General features: G+C 44.5%; 1 protein-coding gene across 2 annotated transcripts in view; it reads left to right on the top strand.

Moving 5' to 3' along the window:
- The window catches only part of LOC141127861 (lysozyme g-like), a 74,133-nt gene extending 52,804 nt beyond the window's left edge, over positions 1-21,329 (top strand). For both annotated transcript variants that reach the window (XM_073614706.1, XM_073614707.1), the window contains one exon: positions 21,020-21,329. In XM_073614706.1, coding sequence (XP_073470807.1) covers positions 21,020-21,153 — 134 coding nt within the window. In that variant the 3' untranslated portion in view covers positions 21,154-21,329. The remainder of the gene's footprint in view (positions 1-21,019) is intronic.
- Positions 21,330-23,026: the final 1,697 nt, after the last annotated feature.

The raw sequence follows: 23,026 nt of genomic DNA, 5'->3' as shown, positions 1-23,026 counted from the left end.
TTGACTTCCAGAACCGGCACCGCCCTCCCTATCTTCAGAGGATAATTGTTGAAAATCCCCTGTTGAGTACCTCATGTCCCCAAGAGGAGCAAAACTATTTTGAACTGGTACGTTATAACCAGTATTATAGTTATCCTCATAGTGAACTACAGGTTGTTCACTATAATGGTTGGGACGAACGTATCCAGGGCCTCGAAGATAGGGTGGGATAGGCATACGCTGGTCTGGATGGCCTCCTTGCGGGTTCCCATTGAATGTATGATTCTCATAATTGTAACTAGTGACAACACTAGTTACAATTATGAGAATCATACATTCAATGGGAACCCGCAAGGAGGCCATCCAGACCAGCGTATGCCTATCCCACCCTATCTTCGAGGCCCTGGATACGTTCGTCCCAACCATTATAGTGAACAACCTGTAGTTCACTATGAGGATAACTATAATACTGGTTATAACGTACCAGTTCAAAATAGTTTTGCTCCTCTTGGGGACATGAGGTACTCAACAGGGGATTTTCAACAATTATCCTCTGAAGATAGGGAGGGCGGTGCCGGTTCTGGAAGTCAATATGCCCCACGGTCCACGGATGACATTGTGACCAACCAGTCTTACCAGCCTGGCTATCAGAACTGGGATTTTCCCAGGGCCAACCAGGGCACAAAAAGACTGGTAGAACTAAGAGAGGAACTAGAGGGGGGAGGCGCATTAAATCCCAAAAGACCAAGGACATAGATGGTAGTGGGATTTTTAACCTTAGCTCACAGACTCTGACTGACTCTGAGATCAGAGTTCTTGACAAAGGTTTAAAGTTTGCTCCCCCTCAGAACATCAATAAGTTCCAAACTTACATGGATATCCATAAATACGTTAGAAAACTTAACATCCAAAGATATATGGCTTCAAATTCCGCTAACCCCTCTAGAATTGTTAATGATGGTTTCTCCCACTCAGGGTTGGCCAATGCATCCCTCTTCAATCCCCCTGGTCATCTCTCTCCTTCTCTTAGAGTTTTTAGAGACCTGGCCCTTAAAGAATTGGACGCTATGAATATTAAACTTGTCAGGAATAGGAAGGACATTCAGTCCGGCATTGAATCTTTGTGCAATAACAAACAACTCGTCATCCGCCCCGCGGATAAAGGGGGTGGGATTGTCATTTTGAACAAAAGTGATTATATGCATGAGATGCATAGGATCCTGGGTGATGACACGACCTATACCCTGTTACCATCCAACCCTAACGTGACCTATACAAGGGAGTTGGAGGTTTTGATCACTAAAGGCCATAGTTCCGGTATTTTGAACAACAAAGAAAAGTCTTTTTTGATTCCCCGGGCACCCAGGGTACCTGTTATATACTATTTACCAAAAATACATAAGAGTCTTGTTTGCCCCCCGGGACGTCCCATAGTCAGTGGGATAGATTCCATCACGTCCCGGGTGGGCAAATACATAGACTTTTATTTGCAACCATTAGTACGCACCATGAGGTCCTATGTTAAAGATACTCGTGACGTGATTAACCTTCTCTCGAACCATGTACCTAGGGATGGGATGTTGCTGGTAACGGCTGACGTTACCTCCCTCTATACGGTCATCCCCCACCAGTTAGGTCTGGAGGCTGTATTGGACCATCTTCACCGATTGTCCAATCTCCCGGAGGAACAAATCCGATTCATCATGTTACTGTTGGAATTTGCGGCAACGCACAATTTCTTTTGGTTCGATGGGAACTATTATCGTCAGGATAGAGGGGTGGCCATGGGGGCGAAATATGCCCCTAGCCTGGCGAATCTTTTCATGGCCAGGTGGGAGGAGGATGTCGTCTATGCCCAGCCAAGACGCCAGTTGGTCTTGTGGGTCCGTTACATAGACGACATCCTCCTCCTGTGGGATGGCACAGCTTCTGACTTATCTGACTTTATGTGCCTTCTTAACAACAATGATAGGGGCATTCAGCTTAACTATGAAACCAGCCTCGAACAGATTCACTTCCTAGATCTTACCATTTCTATTAGTAACAACCAATTTGTCACCTCTACTTATTTCAAACCGACCGATAGGAACTCATTTATCCCCCATGACAGCTGTCACCATGCTTCATGGCTTAAATCTGTGCCTAAAAGCCAGTTCCTTCGGCTTAAGCGGAACTGCACAGATGTTGCTACTTTTCGTGATCAGGCACAAATCTTGACTCAGAGGTTCGTCGCCAAAGGGTACCCTTCAGATTTTGTGGCTAGCACATTAGACCAGGTTGAGAAAGTGGATCGTAGTGATTTACTTGTTGAACGAATTAGAGATCCGGCTGACACCTCATTTCGTTGCCCCTTTATCACTGATTACTCTTGCCAGCATTTCAGGGTCAAGCGCATTATCAACAAATACTGGCATGTCCTCAGAAATGACAGGGTGTTGGCATCTATGTTGCCAGACAAACCGCGGGTGATCTTTAGGGGTGCTCCTTCCCTTAAGGATAAAGTGGCACCCAATATTTTTGATCCCCCGGTTTCAAGGCCTAGTTTCTTTTCTGAGCTGACAGGATATTTCCAATGTAGGAGGTGTCAGGTCTGCTCGCTGAATGGCTGTAGGAGTAGAAGGACAATGAATTTTATTTCTACATGTACACGCAAGTCCTACACCATTGAGCCCTTTATCACATGCTCCACCACTGGAGTAGTTTATTTATTGCAGTGCCCGTGTGGCCTGCAATATGTGGGCCGTACTAAAAGACCCTTACAGGTGAGACTAAACGAGCACATTAATAATATCAGGAGAGGGTTCACAAAACATTCCGTGTCGAAGCATTATTTGACAGCTCATCATCGAGACCCTACAGGCACTATCTTTTTAGGGATAGACAAGTTCAAGCCCCACTGGAGGGGGAGTGCCCTGGTACGTAGCATCTCTAGATTAGAGATGGCCTGGGTTCATAAATTGAAGTCCTATACCCCCTTTGGTCTTAACGTCGATGTAGACGTTAACGCCTTTATAGACAACTCTTAGGGTATAAGGGGCTTTCTTGTTATTACCAGTCCTGTCAAATATTTTTATTCTTTAGAAGTTTTATTGGTTTGTTTTTTTAATACCCTATGTGTTGAATTTATGATTAGTTGGTTTTAGAGCACTCCTGTTTCAGGGAAACGGTTCTCTTAACTATATTAATATCTTACATATGCATCTATTGTTACGGCCCAGATTTTGATTTATTTATTTTTTTTTTTTTCTGGTTTTTAATTTTTACCATTTTCATTAAAATATTTTTTCTTTTATATTTTTTTTCATTTTTATTTCAATTTTTCACATTAAAATATTTTTTCATTAAAATATTTTTTCCTCCTTTTTTTTTTTTTTTTTTTTTTTTTTTTTTTTTTTATATATATTTTTTTATTTTTATTTCAATTTTTCACTTTATTCTCTTATTTTTATTTTTTTTTTTTTTTTTAATTTTTCATTAATATTTTTATTTCATTTTAATTACTATTTTACTTTTGCTCTTTAGAGGTTAGTGCTAGTAATTTTGGGTGCACTTGTTTCCCTCACAGCAACATGTGCACGCATTAGATGTCTAGTGCACAATGGACGTTTCTACTTGGATTAATATCTATTGTCTATATATGCAGCCCTATGCCATACGGGGACTGTTTGCACTTTGTCTGTTATGTTTCGGTTTTTTTCTTTTTTTTTATTTTGGTTCAATCAACCATTTCGTATATATCAATATTCCTTTACCACACATCCTTTTGGTCCGTGTAGCCTTTTAATACCGTTTGGTGTATATTTAGATATTCACCACTCGAGTAATGTTTTTGGTCTTGCCCATACTGTTTCCCTGACACAAGATGGCGCTTCCGTTTTACTGTTGTGGAGGGTTGTGATTGATGTGTTTATTTAAGCGGTGCGTCGGGACGTTGCTCACATCCCGTGACCACGTCCTGTTGTGACGAAACGGCGTAGGGAGGAGGAGCTACGTCCCGACGACACCGCGATACACAGACTCGTAGGACACGAGTTTTCTTGGAGCCGGCCGGCTTTCTATTTTACATGCCTGCAATTTACGATGCTTTTGTAAGTGCAACCTTTATATTTTTTATACAATATATCGCTGGATTTTACACTATGTGGAGCAATTTATCTTTTACATGGCAATATTTCCATAAATGCTGAGGCTATGTGGAGTGAGTCCTAGGTCCCGTACGCTGAGTGCCTGCTTAAGGATCCCTGGCTGGGGTACAGCCATCTGCCTCCTGGGTCTCCTGTAATTTAGAGACCATTTCCATCTGGTAAGAGGCAGCAATTTTTCTTGGAGGTGGAGGTTTATCTACGCACCTTATATCCTATCACAGCGAGATCCTGTTACATTACCTCACAGAGCACCTGGAGATCAGTTTTAATTTATGCATGTCAATGCAATATGGATGGACTTTATTTAATACTGCTTTTTTGAATCACGGACTTTCTTTAGTTTTTCAGTTTCTTATGTTGTTACACTATTATGGTTTAGCTCTGTGGTTACAGTTAAGCTGTATTAATGTACATATTGACACTAGAGGTACATATTGTTTACTGATTGTGATATGCAATATCTGGTTTTTTTTGTCATATACACAATTATTCTCATTTATATTTTATTCACTTAAATAGCATTTTTAATTTCTTTCATAGTGTTTGACACTTTCACTCAATGACCCACATTCAATCTCCACATTCACATCACTTTTCAGGCATTTGCCTTTCGTCACTTTAGTTTTCAGCGCGACTTTTTTTTGACTTCTACTGTAAAAATGGCACTGAAGGGGTTAACCACTAGGGGGCTAGGGAGGGTTTAAGTGTGTCCTGGGGAGTGATTCTAACCGTTAGGGGCATGGCTACGAATGACACTTCACTGATCATAGCTCCCGATCAAAGGGAGCTATGATCAGTGACAGTTTCACTAGGCAGAACGGGGAGATGCTTGTTTACATTAGCATCTCCCCGTTCTTCAGCTCCGTGAGATGATCGCGGGTATCCCCGTGACGATCGAGTCCACGGGACCCGCGATCCTAATCACGGAGCTCCCGGCAGGGGCGCACATTTAACCACACGGCGGCAAATTCAAAGGGACGTACCTGTACGCCCATTTGCCCAGCAGTGCCATTCTGCCGTCGTATATGTACATATGGCATTCGGCAAGTGGTTAAAGTCCACCTGAGCATGGACTCAAGTGGACCAGAAGACCCAGACCGGAACCAAGCGTGCCACAGAGGCTGGAAAAATCCGGGCTGGATTCCGGTTCAATCTCTGACAATAGAACAAATGCGAGGTGACATATATCGATTATCGATGACCTCACCTTGCATACCGTCACAATATAAATTATATATATATATATATATATATATATATATATATATATATATATATATATATATAATAGTATTATGGGTAGCTCCATAAAGAACGACTCAAAGAGATGGTAGCTAAGAGGTAAATTTGAGTTAATCTCACCTGCTACTTATGGTTAATATACTTAAAAGATGTCAGGACGTCATGGATTGTCAGATGTCAGGACTGAAAAATATATTTTAGACCAGCATAAAACCCAGAGAGATCAGGGGAGAGGACAAACACTAATGCTGCAGCAGCACAAAAAAGCACACACAAGGCTTTAGGTCCACATCATCTGAAAAAGCAGCAACCAATAAATACAAGAAAGAAAAAGTTTTCCATCATAGTGTAAGGTGGGCAGAGAAAGCTACATACCAGGCCAGATAAGATTGAATTGCGTGGATAAATCCTAGATAGGAACGGGCGCTTAGGGTGGAAGGCTGTGACTAGCAGCCTTATGTACACATCCCAATCAGGTGTGCGGAAAGTCTTTCCACACACCTGATTGGGAAGTGTACATAAGGCTGCATGCCCTCTGTCTGGCCACCCTTGGATGTGATCCTGCAATTTTTCACGCATCTGTTGAAACCCTTATTTTTGTATGTTATATATAGACTATTACAAACTGTTACAATCATTGATTGCCTCTTTCTCTTCTTAGAAGAAGCGAGTTTTTGCGAAACATGTAGAGCCAATGAGCTTATAGTGAACATTATTATCTACTTAAGTCATACTTAAGTCCTATATGGCATGATTCTGACATTTAATGTCCACATTGGAGAGGCTTAGCTGCTATTGCAAATAGTTTTGCAATCTGACTGAGGCTGAGTGCAATATATCTGACCATAGTTGTAGTAATGGCTGAACAAAATTCAATTCACATGCTGCCAGTCTGACAAGAGACTGCACTGCGTTAACACACTCCACTAGCACCTGTTGGGAACATGCTGAATAGTGCTCAAAGAAATATGCAGAGTCATCCTCCAAAAGCCACACTGATCATTCTTTCTGAGCCATACTGAACGGGGAGAAAAGTCATCACTGCCTTTAGGAATACTGGACAAAGCTAGCTCTGCACACACCTGAATCAAAGGCTGAATGTTTTCAAACAGCATACTGTCCTCATCAACTAGAGAATGGGCCAGACGGATACACTCTAAAAGTTGATCCCTGGCCCACTCCTTCAATATCTGACGGCAATAATTCTTATCCTCCGTCACCAGTAAAGAAAAATAGACAATTCTTCCAGATGCATTTAAGCAAAAACAGTTGAACCAAGATGGCTCCTCTGTGCAGACACTTCTGGTCAGGGATGGCCTTGGTATTACGTCATGGACTGGCACGACCAGAAATGTGTGGACAGCGATAGAGTGAACCAAACGCATGTAAAGTATAAATGATTTATTAAAGGATAAGTAACAAAAGTAAACGCACTTCTAATATGGCAAACAAAAAAATAAACCAACCACGGTGACACACAACAATAACTATCCGAACCAAACGTATATACAGGTGTACGATACAATTATAATTGTGAACAAGCCAGGGTCATACACGGGAGATCAAGCAGATAGGGCTGGGAGCAAGACAGGACAGGGAAAGGGTAACAGGAGATAGGGAGAGCAGGCGGCAGGGATCAGGCTGCAGGTCAAGGGTAAAGGAACGGGTTCAGGGTCACAGGATACAGGCTAGCAAACTCAGGCCAGGGCACAAGACAACAATACCAAGGCAATGTGTGCAAGCATCTGCCAGGTATAAATATACCTCCTGCAATCAGTCTCGAGTGAAGCATGATTTCAGGAGATGTTGGCTCCAGATTGCTGGGAGACACCCGCTGGTGGACACCGGAACTGTGGCCCATAGATCTGGGAGTGATAGTGCCACCAGCAGGTGAAACCTTTCCTGACACACTCACTACTTTACATTGTAGCAAAGTGTCATTTCTTCAGTGTTGTCACATGAAAAGATATCAAATATTTACAAAAATCTGAGGGGTGTACTCACTTTTGTGAGATACTGTATATGGTTTCTGGTAAATCTAGAGGAAAAAGTATACAAGAAAATTGTATAGTATACTGCCAGCCTTAGCTGTTGTGGTCACAGTAGAGGGAAGATGGGGATTTCTCACTTGGGCCCCAAGAGTTAACAGTTCATCTGTTTTTTTTTTTTTAATAGCAGGTACATCCAGGAGTGCCCATCATCAGTTTTTTGTAATGTTACCCCCTAGAGCAGGGGTAGGCAACCTCGGCCCTCCAGCTGTTTTGAAACTACAAAGTCCCATGAGACATTGCAAGACTCTAACAATCACAGGCATGAGGACTCCTAGAGGCAGAGGCATGATGGGATTTGTAGTTTCACCACAGCTGGAGGGCCGAGGTTGCTTACCCCTGCCCTAGAGCTTCAAAACTAAGGATTACTTTATTATGCTAATTTTGACCAGAATTCACATGATATATGTCGGCAGAATGGCACGGGCAGGCAGAATCACGTACCTGTGGTGCCCGAGGCGGTCGGCATTTCTCCCCCGGCGATCGGAGGTGAGGGGGAGGCCATCCATTCGTGGCCCCCCTTCGCGATCGCTCCCAGCCAATGAGATCATTCCTCTGCTGCTGTATAGTAAACAGCAGCAGCAGAGGAAATTATGTCATCTCTCCTCGGCTCGGTATTTTCCGTTCCGGCGCCGAGGAGAGAAGACATCAATGTGAGTGTAAAACACAACACATACACAGTAGAACATGCCATTCACACATTACACCCCCCATCACCCCTCCCCCCCCCCCCCCCCCCGTCACACTGACACCAAGCAGTTTTTTTTTTTTCCCGATTACTGCATTGGTGTCAGTTTGTGACAGTTAGTGTAGTAGGGCAGTTAGTGTTAGCCCCTTTAGGTCTAGGATACCCCCCTAACCCCCCCTAATAAAGTTTTAACCCCTTGATTACCCCCCGTCACCAGTGTCACTAAGCGATCGTTTTTCTGATCGCTGTATTAGTGTCACTGGTGACGCTAGTTAGGGAGGTGTCACGTACCTGGTGATGGAGCCTGATATGCAGAGGACGGCCTCTCTTACAACTCTGACTTGGAGCCCCTGATAGAGCTGACAGGAAGCACCGAGATGCAGAGTCGCACGTGTGCCTGGCGGGATCACTGAATCTGGAGCTGGATTGGAGCACTTAGCCGGGCTGTAGAGGTGTCTGTGGGAATCCCAGAGCAGTGGTAGGCAGATAGCTGGAGTGAGTAGACAACCGGTCCCCACAGGCAGAAGTGCAGGTGCAGCAGAAGGGATGGTGGCACCCTCGAGGCTGAAGAGAAGGCAGGTACAGGCAGGCCGGGTCATACACAAACGGGCACGTCAGGAACAGAGGCTGAAGCGGAAGCGGAATCAGATTACAGGCCGGGTCGTCAGCAGACTGGCAGCGAAGTGGCAGAAGGAACAGGCAGATGCAGAGTAGAGGACAAGCTGGGGTCGGATGCAGGCAGGAAACAGGAACGTCAGGAAGCAAGCCGGGTCACAACAGGAACGGAAGTCAGGTAGGTAATTGCAGGATACACAGGGAACGCTGTAGATCAGACAGCACTGAGTCTGGAAACTGACTGAGTTTAAGTAGCCTGTTTGGGTGTCAAAAGCTGTCACAGGGTGTGTGTGCACCAATGGAATTCTGACAGGGGCAGAGGTAACAGGTCATCTTCTTCGGTAGCCATCTTGGGTGCTGGCATGCCCTTCCTGACAGGCAGAGGTAACAGGTCATCTTCTTCGGTAGCCATCTTGGGTGCTGGCATGCCCTTCCTGACAGGCAGAGGTAACAGGTCATCTTCTTCGGCAGCCATCTTGGGTGCTGGCATGCCCTTCCTGACACTGCCCCCCCCCAAAGGGCAGCCTCCGGATGCCCAAGTTGGCCCACTTGTCAGGATGGGAGTTCTTAAAAGCTTGAACCAAATTTTGGGCATGGATATTACCTTCAGGTTCCCAGGAGTTGTCCTCTGGCCCATACCCTTTCCATTTTATCAGGAACTGGATCTGATTTCTTCTCTTCCTGCAGTCTAAGATTGTTTCCACCTCAAACTCTTCCTCCCCGTCAATAATTACAGGTTCAGGCGGGCCGGAACTTCGTCCTGGGAAGGGGTCAGGAATGGCAGGTTTCAACAAGGTTATGTGGAACACAGGGTGGATTCTAAATGACTCAGGCAACTCTAATTCATACGCAACCTCATTGATCCGTCTCTTCACCGGAAATGGTCCTATAAATTTAGGGTCCAGTTTCTTCGAGGGACAGGCCAGTTTCAAATTAGTAGTTGCTAGCCACACTTGGTCACCAGGGTTCAAGATCAATTCTCCCCTTCTTTTCCTGTCATAAACTTCCTTATTGTATGCCTGTGTCTTGGCCATTGTTTCCTGTAGCAGTTTGTTATTGGCATTGAAGAAATTTATAGTTTCGGAAACAGCTGGTACAGGGGAATCTGGAATTGTATTAGACAAAAAAGAAGGGTGGAAACCGTAGTTTGCAAAAAATGGAGATTGCTTTGTAGCAGAGTGTACTGAATTGTTATAAGAAAACTCGGCCAGGGGAAGCAGAGAAGCCCAATCGTCTTGAGAAAATTAGGAGAAACATCTCAGGTACTGTTCGAGGGTTTGATTAGTCCTCTCTGTCTGCCCATTCGTTTGTGGGTGATATGCAGAAGAAAATGAAAGTTCAATCCCGAGTGCATCACATAAGGCTCTCCAGAATCTGGATGTAAACTGCACCCCACGGTCGGACACAATATTGGCTGGAATCCCGTGAAGCCTTACGATCTCCTTGACAAAGGTTTGAGCTGTTTCTCGAGCAGATGGTGTGCCCTTCATGGGCAGGAAGTGTGCCATCTTAGATAGTCTATCGACAACTACAAAAATGGTGTTGTGGCCCTCAGATAGGGGAAGTTCTACAATAAAATCTATTGAGATCATCTTCCAAGGTCTACTGGGGACAGGTAAGGGTTTTAGCAGACCCCAGGCTCTGGATCTGCTGGTTTTATTGCGGATGCAAGTGGTGCAAGATTCCACATATTTCCTACAATCTTTTTCCACCCCAGGCCACCAAAATGTCCGTTGTACTAATTCAGTTGTCTTGCCAATGCCAAAATGACCTGCCAGCACATGATCATGGCATCGCACCAGGATGGCCATTCGGAGGTCTTCCGGCACAAAGACCTTGTCTTCATGCCAAAGTAGCCCATCCTTTGCCAGTAGAGAGACCCCGGCTGGTGAAGGGTTCCTTACTAGAGTTTGTTTAATTTGTTTTATTAACTCTCCTTGAAGTAACAGGAAGTTCCCAGGGGATAGAATGGTATCCGGAGATGAGATTTCTTCAGGTTTGCTGAACATGCGTGATAACGCATCGGGTTTTACATTCTTGGATCCGGGCCTGAACGTTAAGTGAAAAGTGAATCTAGAAAAGAATAGTGCCCACCTGGCTTGTCGGGGTTTCAATCTTTTTGCTGTTCTTAAATACTCGAGGTTCTTATGATCAGTATAGATCAAGATTGGGTGTGCGGCCCCCTCTAGAAGGTACCTCCATGGCGGCTTTGATGGCCAAAAGTTCACGGTCCCCGACGTCATAGTTCCTTTCGGCATTTGACAGCTTGTGGGAAAAAAAAGCAACTGGATGCAGTAGAGCCTTAGCTCCCTGCCTCTGAGACAATATTGCTCCGACCGCTGTTTCTGAGGCGTCTACTTCCAAGACATAGGGCAAGGCTGGGTCAGGGTGTTTCAGGACAGATGCAGATGTGAAAAGTCTTTTTAGGGTGTCAAAAGCTTTCTGAGCTTCCAGAGACCAACAGAATCTTGTACCTTGTTTGGTTAAACTTGTAATGGGGGATATGATTGCAGAAAAATTTCTGATGAATTTTCGATAAAAATTTGCAAACCCCACGAAACGTTGGACACCCTTCTTATCACTGGGAGCAGGCCAATCCAGGATGGCTGTAACCTTCTGGGGATCCATCTGGAAGCCTTCGGTGGAAATTATTAAACCCAAGAATTGGATGCTTTGGCGTTCAAATACACATTTCTCTGGTTTCGCATAAAGTCTGTGTTGTCGAAGGCGACTCAATACATTCTTGACGTGACTACGGTGGTGATCTAGAGAGGGAGAGAAGATTAGTATATCATCAAGATAAACAACAACAAATAGATCCAGGAAATCTCGGAAGACATCGTTGATGAAGTGCTGAAAGGTAGCTGGGGCATTGCAAAGTCCAAAGGGCATCACAAGGTATTCAAAATGCCCAAAGCGTGTGCGAAACGCCGTCTTCCATTCATCCCCCTCTCGTATGCGAACGAGATTATAAGCACCCCGAAGATCCAATTTTGTGAAAATGGTGGCCGTACCGAGTCGCTGGAATAATTCAGGCACAAGTGGAAGAGGGTAACGTTTTTTTACAGTGACCTTATTAAGTTCACAGTAGTCCACACAGGGCCGTAATGAGTGGTCCTTTTTTTCTACAAAGAAGATCCCCGCACCGGCAGGAGATGTGGAGGGGCGAATAAACCCCTTTTTAAGGTTGTCATCAATGTAGTCTTTCAAAGCAACAAGTTCAGATTCAGATAGAGGAAAGATCCTGCCAAAAGGAACTTCAACCCCAGGAAGGAGCTCAATTGGACAGTCATAAGCCCTATGAGGAGGAAGCGTTTCTGCCCCTTTTTTGCTGAAAACATCCAGAAAGCCGTGATATGCTACTGGAACGACTTGGCAGGCTTGGGACTTCAAATCGATGCACAGCAGGGGAGATTGGTCCTGATGATTCTCTTGCCAACAATGCTGAAGGCAATAGGGGGAAAAAAACTTGATTTCTTCTGTAACCCAGTTAATGTGAGGGTTATGAGCTTTTAACCAAGGCATACGCAGAATGATTGGAAACAGAGGGGAAGCGATTGCATCTAGGCGTAGAAGCTCTTGATGGTTCTCGGCAATGGTGGTAGATAACGGGATGGTTTCATGAGTAACCAATCCAGATTTAATGGTGGATCCGTCTGCCAGATGTACAGAAAGTCTCTGAGCCTTGGGTAGTAGAGGAATTTGATGTTTGGCAGCAAAAGCTAAATCTATGAAACAGCTACAAGCTCCAGAGTCAATTATAGCGGGGGTCTGGATAGTTCCTCCTGGGAGCTGTAGCACAATGGGAAGAGCAAGATGAGCAGAGTGATTGGGTAGAGATGGAGGAGAAGTGGATGTAACTGCGAGGCACTTGCGGATCTTGACCGGGCAAGACCTCACATAATGTCCTGATCCTCCACAGTACAGGCAAAGATTTAGCTGGCGTCTGCGCTGGCGTTCTTCTGTAGTCAGAGAAGGACGGAGGAGACCAAGCTTCATGGGTTCAGGTGCGTCTGAAGCGGATGCGGCAGGAGCAGGTGAAGCGGGACTGAAAGAACCAGACACTCGTGGAAGCATCCATACTGGACGGGACTGGTCGATGGCTCGTTCCGACCTACGTTCCCTTAAGCGACGGTCAATCTGGATTGACAAATTTATAAGTGTCTCCAAGGTGGAGGGGACACCTGTTCATGCTAGCTCGTCCTTGAGATTATCAGAAAGGCCCATGCGGAACTGGTAACGCAGGGCAGCATCATTCCAGTTGGTGTCGGAACTCCAGCGCCTGAATTCTGAAACATAGTCCTTCACGGCCCTGTGACCCTGCTGAAGCATGTGAAGGGCGGCTTCCGCAGTAGCGGCTTGCTGGGGGTCTTCATATAACTGAGCCATGGCTCCAAAAAAGGAGGCTAAGTCCGTCAGAGATATGGCCTTTTGTTCAAGGAGTCGGTGAGCCCAGGCCTGTGGTTCCCCCTGAAGCAAGGAAATGACAAACCCGACCTTGGTGGCTTCCAGGGAGAAGGTTCGTGGTTGTAGCGAAAAATAGAGTTTGCATGCATTGCGGAAGGCTCTGAACTCGTTGCGTTCTCCGTGGAACTTTTCAGGAGTTGGGACTCTGGGTTCAGGTGGTAGCATAACGACTGCGGGAGCTGCTGGCATCCCAGAAGTGGAAGGTGCTTAAGCAGCAGAGGCAGACAAGGTCTGTATTTAGCCTTCCAGCTGGGTATAACCCTGTTGTAAGTCCTTTACAGCTTGTGTTAATCCGGCTAGGTGTTGGCAGAGTTCCTCCATAGGAGAGGGTCCTTGCACAGGCTCAGACATGGCTGTCTGCTACTGTCACGTACCTGGTGATGGAGCCTGATATGCAGAGGACGGCCTCTCTTACAACTCTGACTTGGAGCCCCTGATAGAGCTGACAGGAAGCACCGAGATGCAGAGTCGCACGAGTGCCTGGCGGGATCACTGAACCTGGAGCTGGATTGGAGCACTTAGCCGGGCTGTAGAGGTGTCTGTGGGAATCCCAGAGCAGTGGTAGGCAGGTAGCTGGAGTGAGTAGACAACCGGTCCCCACAGGCAGAAGTGCAGGTGCAGCAGAAGGGATGGTGGCACCCTCGAGGCTGAAGAGAAGGCAGGTACAGGCAGGCCGGGTCATACACAAACGGGCACGTCAGGAACAGAGGCTGAAGCGGAAGCGGAATCAGATTACAGGCCGGGTCGTCAGCAGACTGGCAGCGAAGTGGCAGAAGGAGCAGGCAGATGCAGAGTAGAGGACAAGCCGGGGTCGGATGCAGGCAGGAAACAGGAACGTCAGGAAGCAAGCCGGGTCACAACAGGAACGGAAGTCAGGTAGGTAATTGCAGGATACACAGGGAACACTGTAGAGCAGACAGCACTGAGTCTGGAAACTGACTGAGTTTAAGTAGCCTGTTTGTGTGTCAAAAGCTGTCACAGGGTGTGGGTGCACCAATGGAATTCTGACAGGGGCAGAGGTAACAGGTCATCTTCTTCGGCAGCCATCTTGGGTGCTGGCATGCCCTTCCTGACAGGCAGAGGTAACAGGTCGTCTTCTTCGGCAGCCATCTTGGGTGCTGGCATGCCCTTCCTGACAGGAGGTAAATATATAGGTTCGCCGTCAGCGTTTTATAGCGTCAGGGACTCCCATATACTACCTAATAAAGGTTTTAACTCCTTGATTGCCCCCTAGTTAACCCTTTCACCAGTGATCACCGTATAACTGTTACGAGTGACGCTGGTTAGTTTGTTTATTTTTTATAGTGTCAGGGCACCCGCCGTTTATTACCGAATAAAGTTTTAGCCCCCTGATCGCCCGGCGGTGATATGCGTCGCCCCAGGCAGCGTCAGGTTAGCGCCAGTACCGCTAACACCCACGCACGCAGCATACGCCTCCCTTAGTGGTATAGTATCTGAACGAATCAATATCTGATCCGATCAGATCTATATTAGCGTCCCCAGCAGTTTAGGGTTCCCAAAAACGCAGTGTTAGCGGGATCAGCCCAGATACCTGCTCGCACCTGCGTTTTGCCCCTCCGCCCGGCCCAGCCCAGCCCACCCAAGTGCAGTATCGATCGATCACTGTCACTTACAAAACACTAAATGCATAACTGCAGTGTTTGCAGAGTCAGGCCTGATCCCTGCGATTGCTAACAGTTTTTTTTTGTAGCGTTTTGGTGAACTGGCAAGCACCAGCCCCAAGCAGCGTCAGGTTAGCGCCGGTACCGCTAACACCCACGTACGCACCGTACACCTCCCTTAGTGGTATAGTATCTGAACGGATCAATATCTGATCCGATCAGATCTATACTAGCGTCCCCAGCACTTTAGGGTTCCCAAAAACGCAGTGTTAGTGGGATCAGCCCAGATACCTGCTAGCACCTGCGTTTTGCCCCTCCGCCCGGCCCAGCCCAGCCCACCCAAGTGCAGTATTGATCGATCACTGTCATTTACAAAACACTAAACACAACCGCAGTGTTCGCAGAGTCAGGCCTGATCCATGCGATCGCTAACAGTTTTTTTGGTAGCGTTTTGGTGAACTGGCAAACACCAGCGGCCTATTACACCCTGGTCATAGTCAAACCAGCACTGCAGTAACTGCAGGAGGAGAGCAAAAAAAATCTCAAGAAATTCTTTAAGTATGTAAACAGTAAAAAAGGGAGGACAGACCATATTGGCCCCATAAAGAATGAGGAAGGACATCTGGTTACAAAGGATGGGGAGATGGCGAAGGTATTGAATTTATTCTTCTCCTCAGTCTTCACAAGTGAATCGGGGGGCTTCAGTAACCAAAACTGCAGTGTTTATTCTCATGACACAACACAGGAAGCACCTCCATGGTTAACAGAGGACAGAATTAAAATTAGACTTGAGAAACTTAACATTAATAAATCAGAGGGTACTTAGGGAACTCAGTCAAGTGATTGCCAGACCGTTGTTCCTAATTTTTACAGACAGTCTATTGACTGGAATGGTACCAGCTGATTGGAGAAAAGCCAATGTAGCACCAATATTTAAAAAGGGCCCAAAATACATCCCTGCGAATTACAGACCAGTTAGCCTAACATCAATAGTATGTAAACTCTTGGAGGGGATGATAAGGGACTATATACAAGATTTTAGTAATAAGAACGATATCATTAGCAGTAATCAGCATGGATTCATGAAGAATCGTTATTGCCAAACCAATCTATTAACCTTCTATGAGGAGGTGAGTTGCCATCTAGATAAAGGAAGGCCCGTAGACGTGGTGTATCTGGATTTTGCAAAAGCATTTGACACAGTTCCCCATAAACGTTTACTGTACAAAATAAGGTCTACTGGCTACAAGGGCGAGTTCAGAGGGTGGTGATAAATGGGGAGTACTCAGAATGGTCAGTGGTGGGTAGTGGGGTTCCCCGGGGTTCTGTGCTGGGACCAATCCTATTTATTTGTTTATAAACGACCTGGAGGATGGGATAAACAGCTCAATCTCTGTATTTGCAGACGATACTAAGCTAAGCAGGGCAATAACTTCTCCGCAGGATGTGGAAACCTTGCAAAAAGACCTGAACAAATTAATGGGGTGGGCGACTACATGGCAAATGAGGTTCAATGTAGAAAAATGTAAAATAATGCATTTGGATGGCAAAAATATGAATGCAATCTATACACTGGGGGGAGAACCTCTGGGGGAATCTAGGATGGAAAAGGACCTGGGGGTCCTAGTAGATGATAGGCTCAGCAATGGCATGCAATGCCAAGCTGCTGCTAATAAAGCAAACAGAATATTGGCATGCATTAAAAGGGGGATCAACGCAAGAGATAAAACGATAATTCTCCCACTCTACAAGGCTCTGGTCCGGCCACACCTGGAGTATGCTGTCCAGTTCTGGGCACCAGTCCTCAGGAAGGATGTACTGGAAATGGAGCGAGTACAAAGAAGGGCAACAAAGCTAATAAAGGGTCTGGAGGATCTTAGTTATGAGGAAAGGTTGCAAGCACTGAACTTATTCTCTCTGGAGAAGAGACGCTTGAGAGGGGATATGATTTCAATTTACAAATACTGTACTGGTGACCCCACAATAGGGATAAAACTTTTTCGCAGAAGAGAGTTTAATAAGACTCGTGGCCACTCATTAAAACTAGAAGAAAAGAGGTTTAACCTTAAACTACGTAGAGGGTTCTTTACTGTAAGAGCGGCAAGGATGTGGAATTCCCTTCCACAGGCGGTGGTCTCAGTGGGGAGCATTGATAGCTTCAAGAAACTATTAGATAATCACCTGAATGACCGCAACATACAGGGATATACAATGTAATACTGACACATAATCACACACATAGGTTGGACTTGATGGACTTGTGTCTTTTTTCAACCTCATTTAATATGTAACTATGTAACTTGGTGACGTGGCGAGTCCCATAAGTGCAGTTCAAGCTGGTGAGGTGGCAAGCACAATTAGTGTCCCGCTGCCACCAAGAAGACAAACACAGGCCCGTTGTGCCCATAGTGCCCTTCCAGCTGCATTCGCCAATCCTAATTGGGAACCCACCGCTTCCGCAGCGCCCATACTTCCCCCATTCACATCCCCAACCAAATGCAGTCGGCTGCATGAGAGGCATTTTTATGTCCTCCCGAGTACCCCTACCCAACAAACCCCCCCCAAAAAGATGTCGTGTCTGCAGCAATCGCGGATATAGACGTGACCCCCGCTATTATTGTCCCTCCTGTCCTGACAATCCTGGTCTTTGCATTGGTGAAAGTTTTGAACGCTACCATTCACTAGTTGAGTATTAGCGTAGGGTACAGCATTGCACAGACTAGGCACACTTTCACAGGGTCTCCCAAGATGCCATCGCATTTTGAGAGACCCGAACCTGGAACCGGTTACAGTTATAAAAGTTACAGTTACAAAAAAAAGTGTAAAAAAAAAACACAAAAAAAAATATAAAAAATTTAAAAAAATAGTTGTCATTTCATTGTTCTCTCTCTCTCTATTCTCTCTCTATCGTTCTGCTCTTTTTTACTGTATTCTATTCTGTAATGTTTTATTGTTATTATGTTTTATCATGTTTGCTTTTCAGGTATGCAATTTTTTATACTTTACTTTTTTATACTTTACTACTAGTAAACTACCGTTTACTGTGTTTTATTGTTAACCATTTTTTTGTCTTCAGGTACGCCATTCACGACTTTGAGTGGTTATACCAGAATGATGCCTGCAGGTTTCGGTATCGTCTTGGTATCATTCTTTTCAGCCAGCGGTTGGCTTTCATGTAAAAGCAATCCTAGCGGCTAATTAGCCTCTAGACTGCTTTTACAAGCAGTGGGAGGGAATGCCCCCCCCCCCACCGTCTTCCGTGTTTTTCTCTGGCTCTCCTGTCTCAACAGGGAACCTGAGAATGCAGCTGGTGATTCAGCCAGCTGACCATAAAGCTGATCAGAGACCAGAGTGGCTCCAAACATCTCTATGGCCTAAGAAACCAGAAGCTACGAGCATTTCATGACTTAGATTTCGCCGGATGTAAACAGCACCATTGGGAAATTGGGAAAGCATTTTATCACACCGATCTTGGTGTGGTCAGATGCTTTGAGGGCAGAGGAGAGATCTAGGGTCTAATAGACCCCAATTTTTTCAAAAAAGAGTACCTGTCACTACCTATTGCTATCATAGGGGATATTTACATTCCCTGAGATAACAATAAAAATGATTAAAAAAAAAAAAAGAAAGGAACAGTTTAAAAATAAGATAAAAAAGCAAAAAAAAAAAAAAAGCACCCCTGTCCCCCCCTGCTCTCGCGCTAAGGCGAACACAAGCGTCGGTCTGGCGTCAAATGTAAACAGCAATTGCACCATGCATGTGAGGTATCACCGCGAAGGTCAGATCGAGGGCAGTCATTTTAGCAGTAGACCTCCTCTGTAAATCTAAAGTGGTAACCTGTAAAGGCTTTTAAAAATGTATTTATTTTGTTGCCACTGCACGTTTGTGCACAATTTTAAAGCATGTCATGTTTGGTATCCATGTACTCGGCCTAAGATCATCTTTTTTTTTTCATCAAACATTTGGGCAATATAGTGTGTTTTAGTGCATTAAAATTTAAAAAAAGTGTGTTTTTTCCCCAAAAAATGCGTTTGAAAAATCGCTGCGCAAATACTGTGTGAAAAAAAAAAATGAAACACCCACCATTTTAATCTGTAGGGAATTTGCTTAAAAATATATAATGTTTGGGGGTTCAAAGTAATTTTCTTGCAAAAAAAAATAATTTTTTCATGTAAACAAAAAGTGTCAGAAAGGGCTTTGTCTTCAAGTGGTTAGAAGAGTGGGTGATGTGTGACATAAGCTTCTAAATGTTGTGCATAAAATGCCAGGACAGTTCAAAACCCCCCCCTAATGACCCCATTTTGGAAAGTAGACACCCCAAGCTATTTGCTGAGAGGCATGTTGAGTCTATGGAATATTTTATATTGTGACACAAGTTGCGGGAACAAGACAATTTTTTTTTTTGCACAAAGTTGTCACTAAATGATATATTGCTCAAACATGCCATGGGAATATGTGAAATTACACCCCAAAATACATTCTGTTGCTTCTCCTGAGTACGGGGATACCACATGTGTGAGACTTTTTGGGAGCCTAGCCGCGTACGGGACCCCGAAAACCAAGCACCGCCTTCAGGCTTTCTAAGGGCGTAAATTTTTGATTTCACTCTTCACTGCCTATCACAGTTTCGGAGGCCATGGAATGTCCAGGTGGCACAACCCCCCCCCCCCAAATGACCCTATTTTGGAAAGTAGACACCCCAAGCTATTTGCTGAGAGGTATAGTGAGTATTTTGCAGACCTCACTTTTTGTCACAAAGTTTTAAAAATTGAAAAAAGAAAAAAAAATGTTTTTTCTTGTCTTTCTTCATTTTCAAAAACAAATGAGAGCTGCAAAATACTCACCATGCCTCTCAGCAAATAGCTTGGGGTGTCTACTTTCCAAAATGGGGTCATTTGTGGGGGGGTTTGTGCCACCTGGGCATTCCATGGCCTCCGAAACTGTGATAGGCAGTGAAGAGTGAAATCAAAAATGTACACCCTTAGAAATCCTGAAGGCGGTGATTGGTTTTCGAGGCCCCGTACGCGGCTAGGCTCCTAAAAAGTCCCACACATGTGGTATCCCCATACTCAGGAGAAGCAGCTAAATGTATTTTGGGGGGCAATTCCACATATGCCCATGGATTGTGTGAGCAATATATCATTTAGTGACAACTTTGTGCAAAAAAAAAAAAAAAAAAAAATTTGCCATTTTCCCGCAACTTGTGTCAAAATATAAAATATTCCATGGACTCAACATGCCTGTCAACAAATAGCTTGGGGTGTCTACTTTCCAAAATGGGGTCATTTGGGGGGGGGGGGTTGTGCCATCTGGGCATTTTATGGCCTTCAAAACTGTGATAGGTAGTGAGGAGTGAAATAAAAAATTTACGCCCTTAGAAATCCTGAAGGCAGTGGTTTTCGGGGCCCCGTACGCGGCTAGGCTCCCAAAAAGTCTCACACATGTGGTATCCCCGTACTCAGGAGAAGCAGCTGAATGTATTTTGGGGTGCAATTCCACATATGCCCATGGCCTGTGTGAGCAATATATCATTTAGTGACAACTTTTTGTAAATTTTTTTTTTTTGTCATGAGTCAATCACTTGGGACAAAAAAAAATTAATATTCAATGGGCTCAACATGCCTCTCAGCAATTTCCTTGGGGTGTCTACTTTCCAAAATGGGGTCATTTGGGGGGGTTTTGTACTGCCCTGCCATATTAGCACCTCAAGAAATGACATAGGCAGTCATAAACTAAAAGCTGTGTAAATTCCAGAAAATGTACCCTAGTTTGTAGACGCTATAACTTTTGCGCAAACCAATAAATATACGCTTATTGACTTTTTTTTTACCAAAGACATGTGGTCGAATACATTTTGGCCTAAATGTATGACTAAAATTAAGTTTATTGGATTTTTTTTATAACAAAAAGTAGAAAATATCATTTTTTTTTCCGTTTATAGCGCAAAAATAAAAACCGCAGAGGTGATCAAATACCATCAAACGAAAGCTCTATTTGTGGGAAGAAAAGGACGCAAATTTCGTTTGGGTACAGCATTGCATGACCGCGCAATTAGCAGTTAAAGCGACGCAGTGCCAAATTGTAAAAAGTGCTCTAGTCAGGAAGGGGGTAAATCCTTCCGGTGCTGAAGTGGTTAATAACCTGAATTTATGTAATTAACACTCATTACACTAAAGCAGTATGCATAACCTAACTGTTTTAAACTTCTTGCAGGGGCTATTGCTGGATACAATACTGGTGCTGGAAATGTGAGGGACCTAAATGATGTTGACCAATACACAACTGGAAAAGATTATAGCAACGATGTTGTTGCACGAGCGCAGTTCTTCAAAAGTAATGGATATTAAAGCTGAACTTTAGCCTTCATGCTTAGTCTTGCACAGTTGTAAGGGCTCTGATTTCACCGCACACTGTGAGTTTCTCATCCTAAATATATATGGATACATATATGAATAAATGAAAAAAGGCCAAAAACTTTGTTTCTGTTATAAAATCTTGCAAATAAATAATCTTTCTTCATAAATTTAGGCCAAAATTTATTCTGCTACATTTCTTTGGTGAATAACCCAAATCAGTGTATATTTATTTACTCTGTAGGAAAATGTCCACAAACTATGGTGTGTGTGTATGTACCTGTATGTATGTATGTATGTATGTATGTATGTATGTATATATATATATATATATATATATATATATATATATATATATATATATATATATATATATATATATATATATATATATATATATTATAATTTCTTGAGACCCTGAAAATGCCAGGACAGTACAAATATCCCCAAAATTACCACTTTTGGAAAGTAGGTAGTCCGAGGTGTTTAGTAAGACGCATGGCGTGTTTTCTTAAGAAATTTGTCACAATTTTTTGGAAAATTTAGAAATTAAAAAATAATATTTAAAAAAAAATGTTTATATACTGTCACCAGTGCAGTACAGCGTCATCATATAACTAGTGTAGTGCTGACCAGGGACACTGACTGGCGACAGTTTGTAAAAAAAATGAAAAAAATGGTGATTTACCCACGGAATTCTACCCCAAATCCCAAGACCTCCATGACAGTGAGCATATAAGGCCAGGCTACTGTATCGGATGCCTTCTCTATGTCAAGTGCCACCAGTACTCTAGGAGGAATTGGCTGGGGGCAGTTGCAAGTGAATAAAGACCCTTCGCAAGTTGATGTCGGTTGACTTCCCTGGCATGAAGCCAGTTTGGTCTATATTAACTAATGACGGGAGAACCATCAGCAATCTGGTCACTAGCATTTCCAAGGCACATTGGGTTGGGTCTTTGCTGGGATTGGGAATAAGAAGAACAGGAACCTGTTACATAGTAGGGGCCAAGAACATCTGCTCTTTACAATTAGAGTACAATTTTAAGAGTCTAGGTACAATTAACGATGCATATGTAGCACTAACTCACAGTGGAGCTGCTGGTTTAAGCGGGTCTGTTACCTTCACTCTGCTTCCCTCTGTTTCACCGGCACCGGGTCTAGGGTTCCGTTGAGTTTACTCCTGGACAACACACGCACCAACACTGGAGTACGTTTTCAATGCTTTATTAAAACAAACGACTTAGGAAGTAGCAGGAAAGAGGTAGAAAGGAAACTTGCAGAAGAAACTCAAATGTTCTCTGGTAGGGTTCTCTTGACAAAATGTCCTGGTAGAATTCAAATACTATTTGAAATGTGCTCCCCTCGTGGGACACACTTCTTGCTCGTCTGGATAGGCCTCTCTCACCGGTCTAGCAGCCAGCACGCAGCACGAATTAAAGTCTCTGCCACAGACGTGTTTGGGAACAAAATGCGTACGATCCTCTGCCACAGGATGTATAGGCTTTTCTGCAGTGAAAGTCAGTCACAGTGCTTGAACCTTTAAGCCGAGCCGGCAACACTATGCTGTATAGTTACTTTTGGATACGTCCTCCAACCGAGTCACCAGGCCCCTCTATAGACCAGCACGCTGCGTGATCTCTCCAAGACGGGTCCTCCCCTGGGATCTCCTCGGTTGTCCAGCTTCGTCACACAGGACCAACAGCTCAGGACCATTCCTCGGCCACGGTGGTAGGCTCCAGACAAGCCTGTGGACCCACCCCTGCGCTGCTGTATCATGGGCCTCCCGAATGGAGGACCACGAGGTAGCTCCTTAATGCATACCTGTCGGCCAGGAGGGCCAGCAGGTGGCTGTAAAACGAACCCCAAA

The sequence above is a fragment of the Aquarana catesbeiana genome, linkage group LG02 (genome assembly GCF_042186555.1).
Source record: "Aquarana catesbeiana isolate 2022-GZ linkage group LG02, ASM4218655v1, whole genome shotgun sequence".
Classification (NCBI taxonomy): Eukaryota; Metazoa; Chordata; class Amphibia; order Anura; family Ranidae; genus Aquarana; species Aquarana catesbeiana.
Note: the sequence above shows the minus strand (reverse complement) of the source record. Positions and strands in the feature narration are given on the sequence as shown.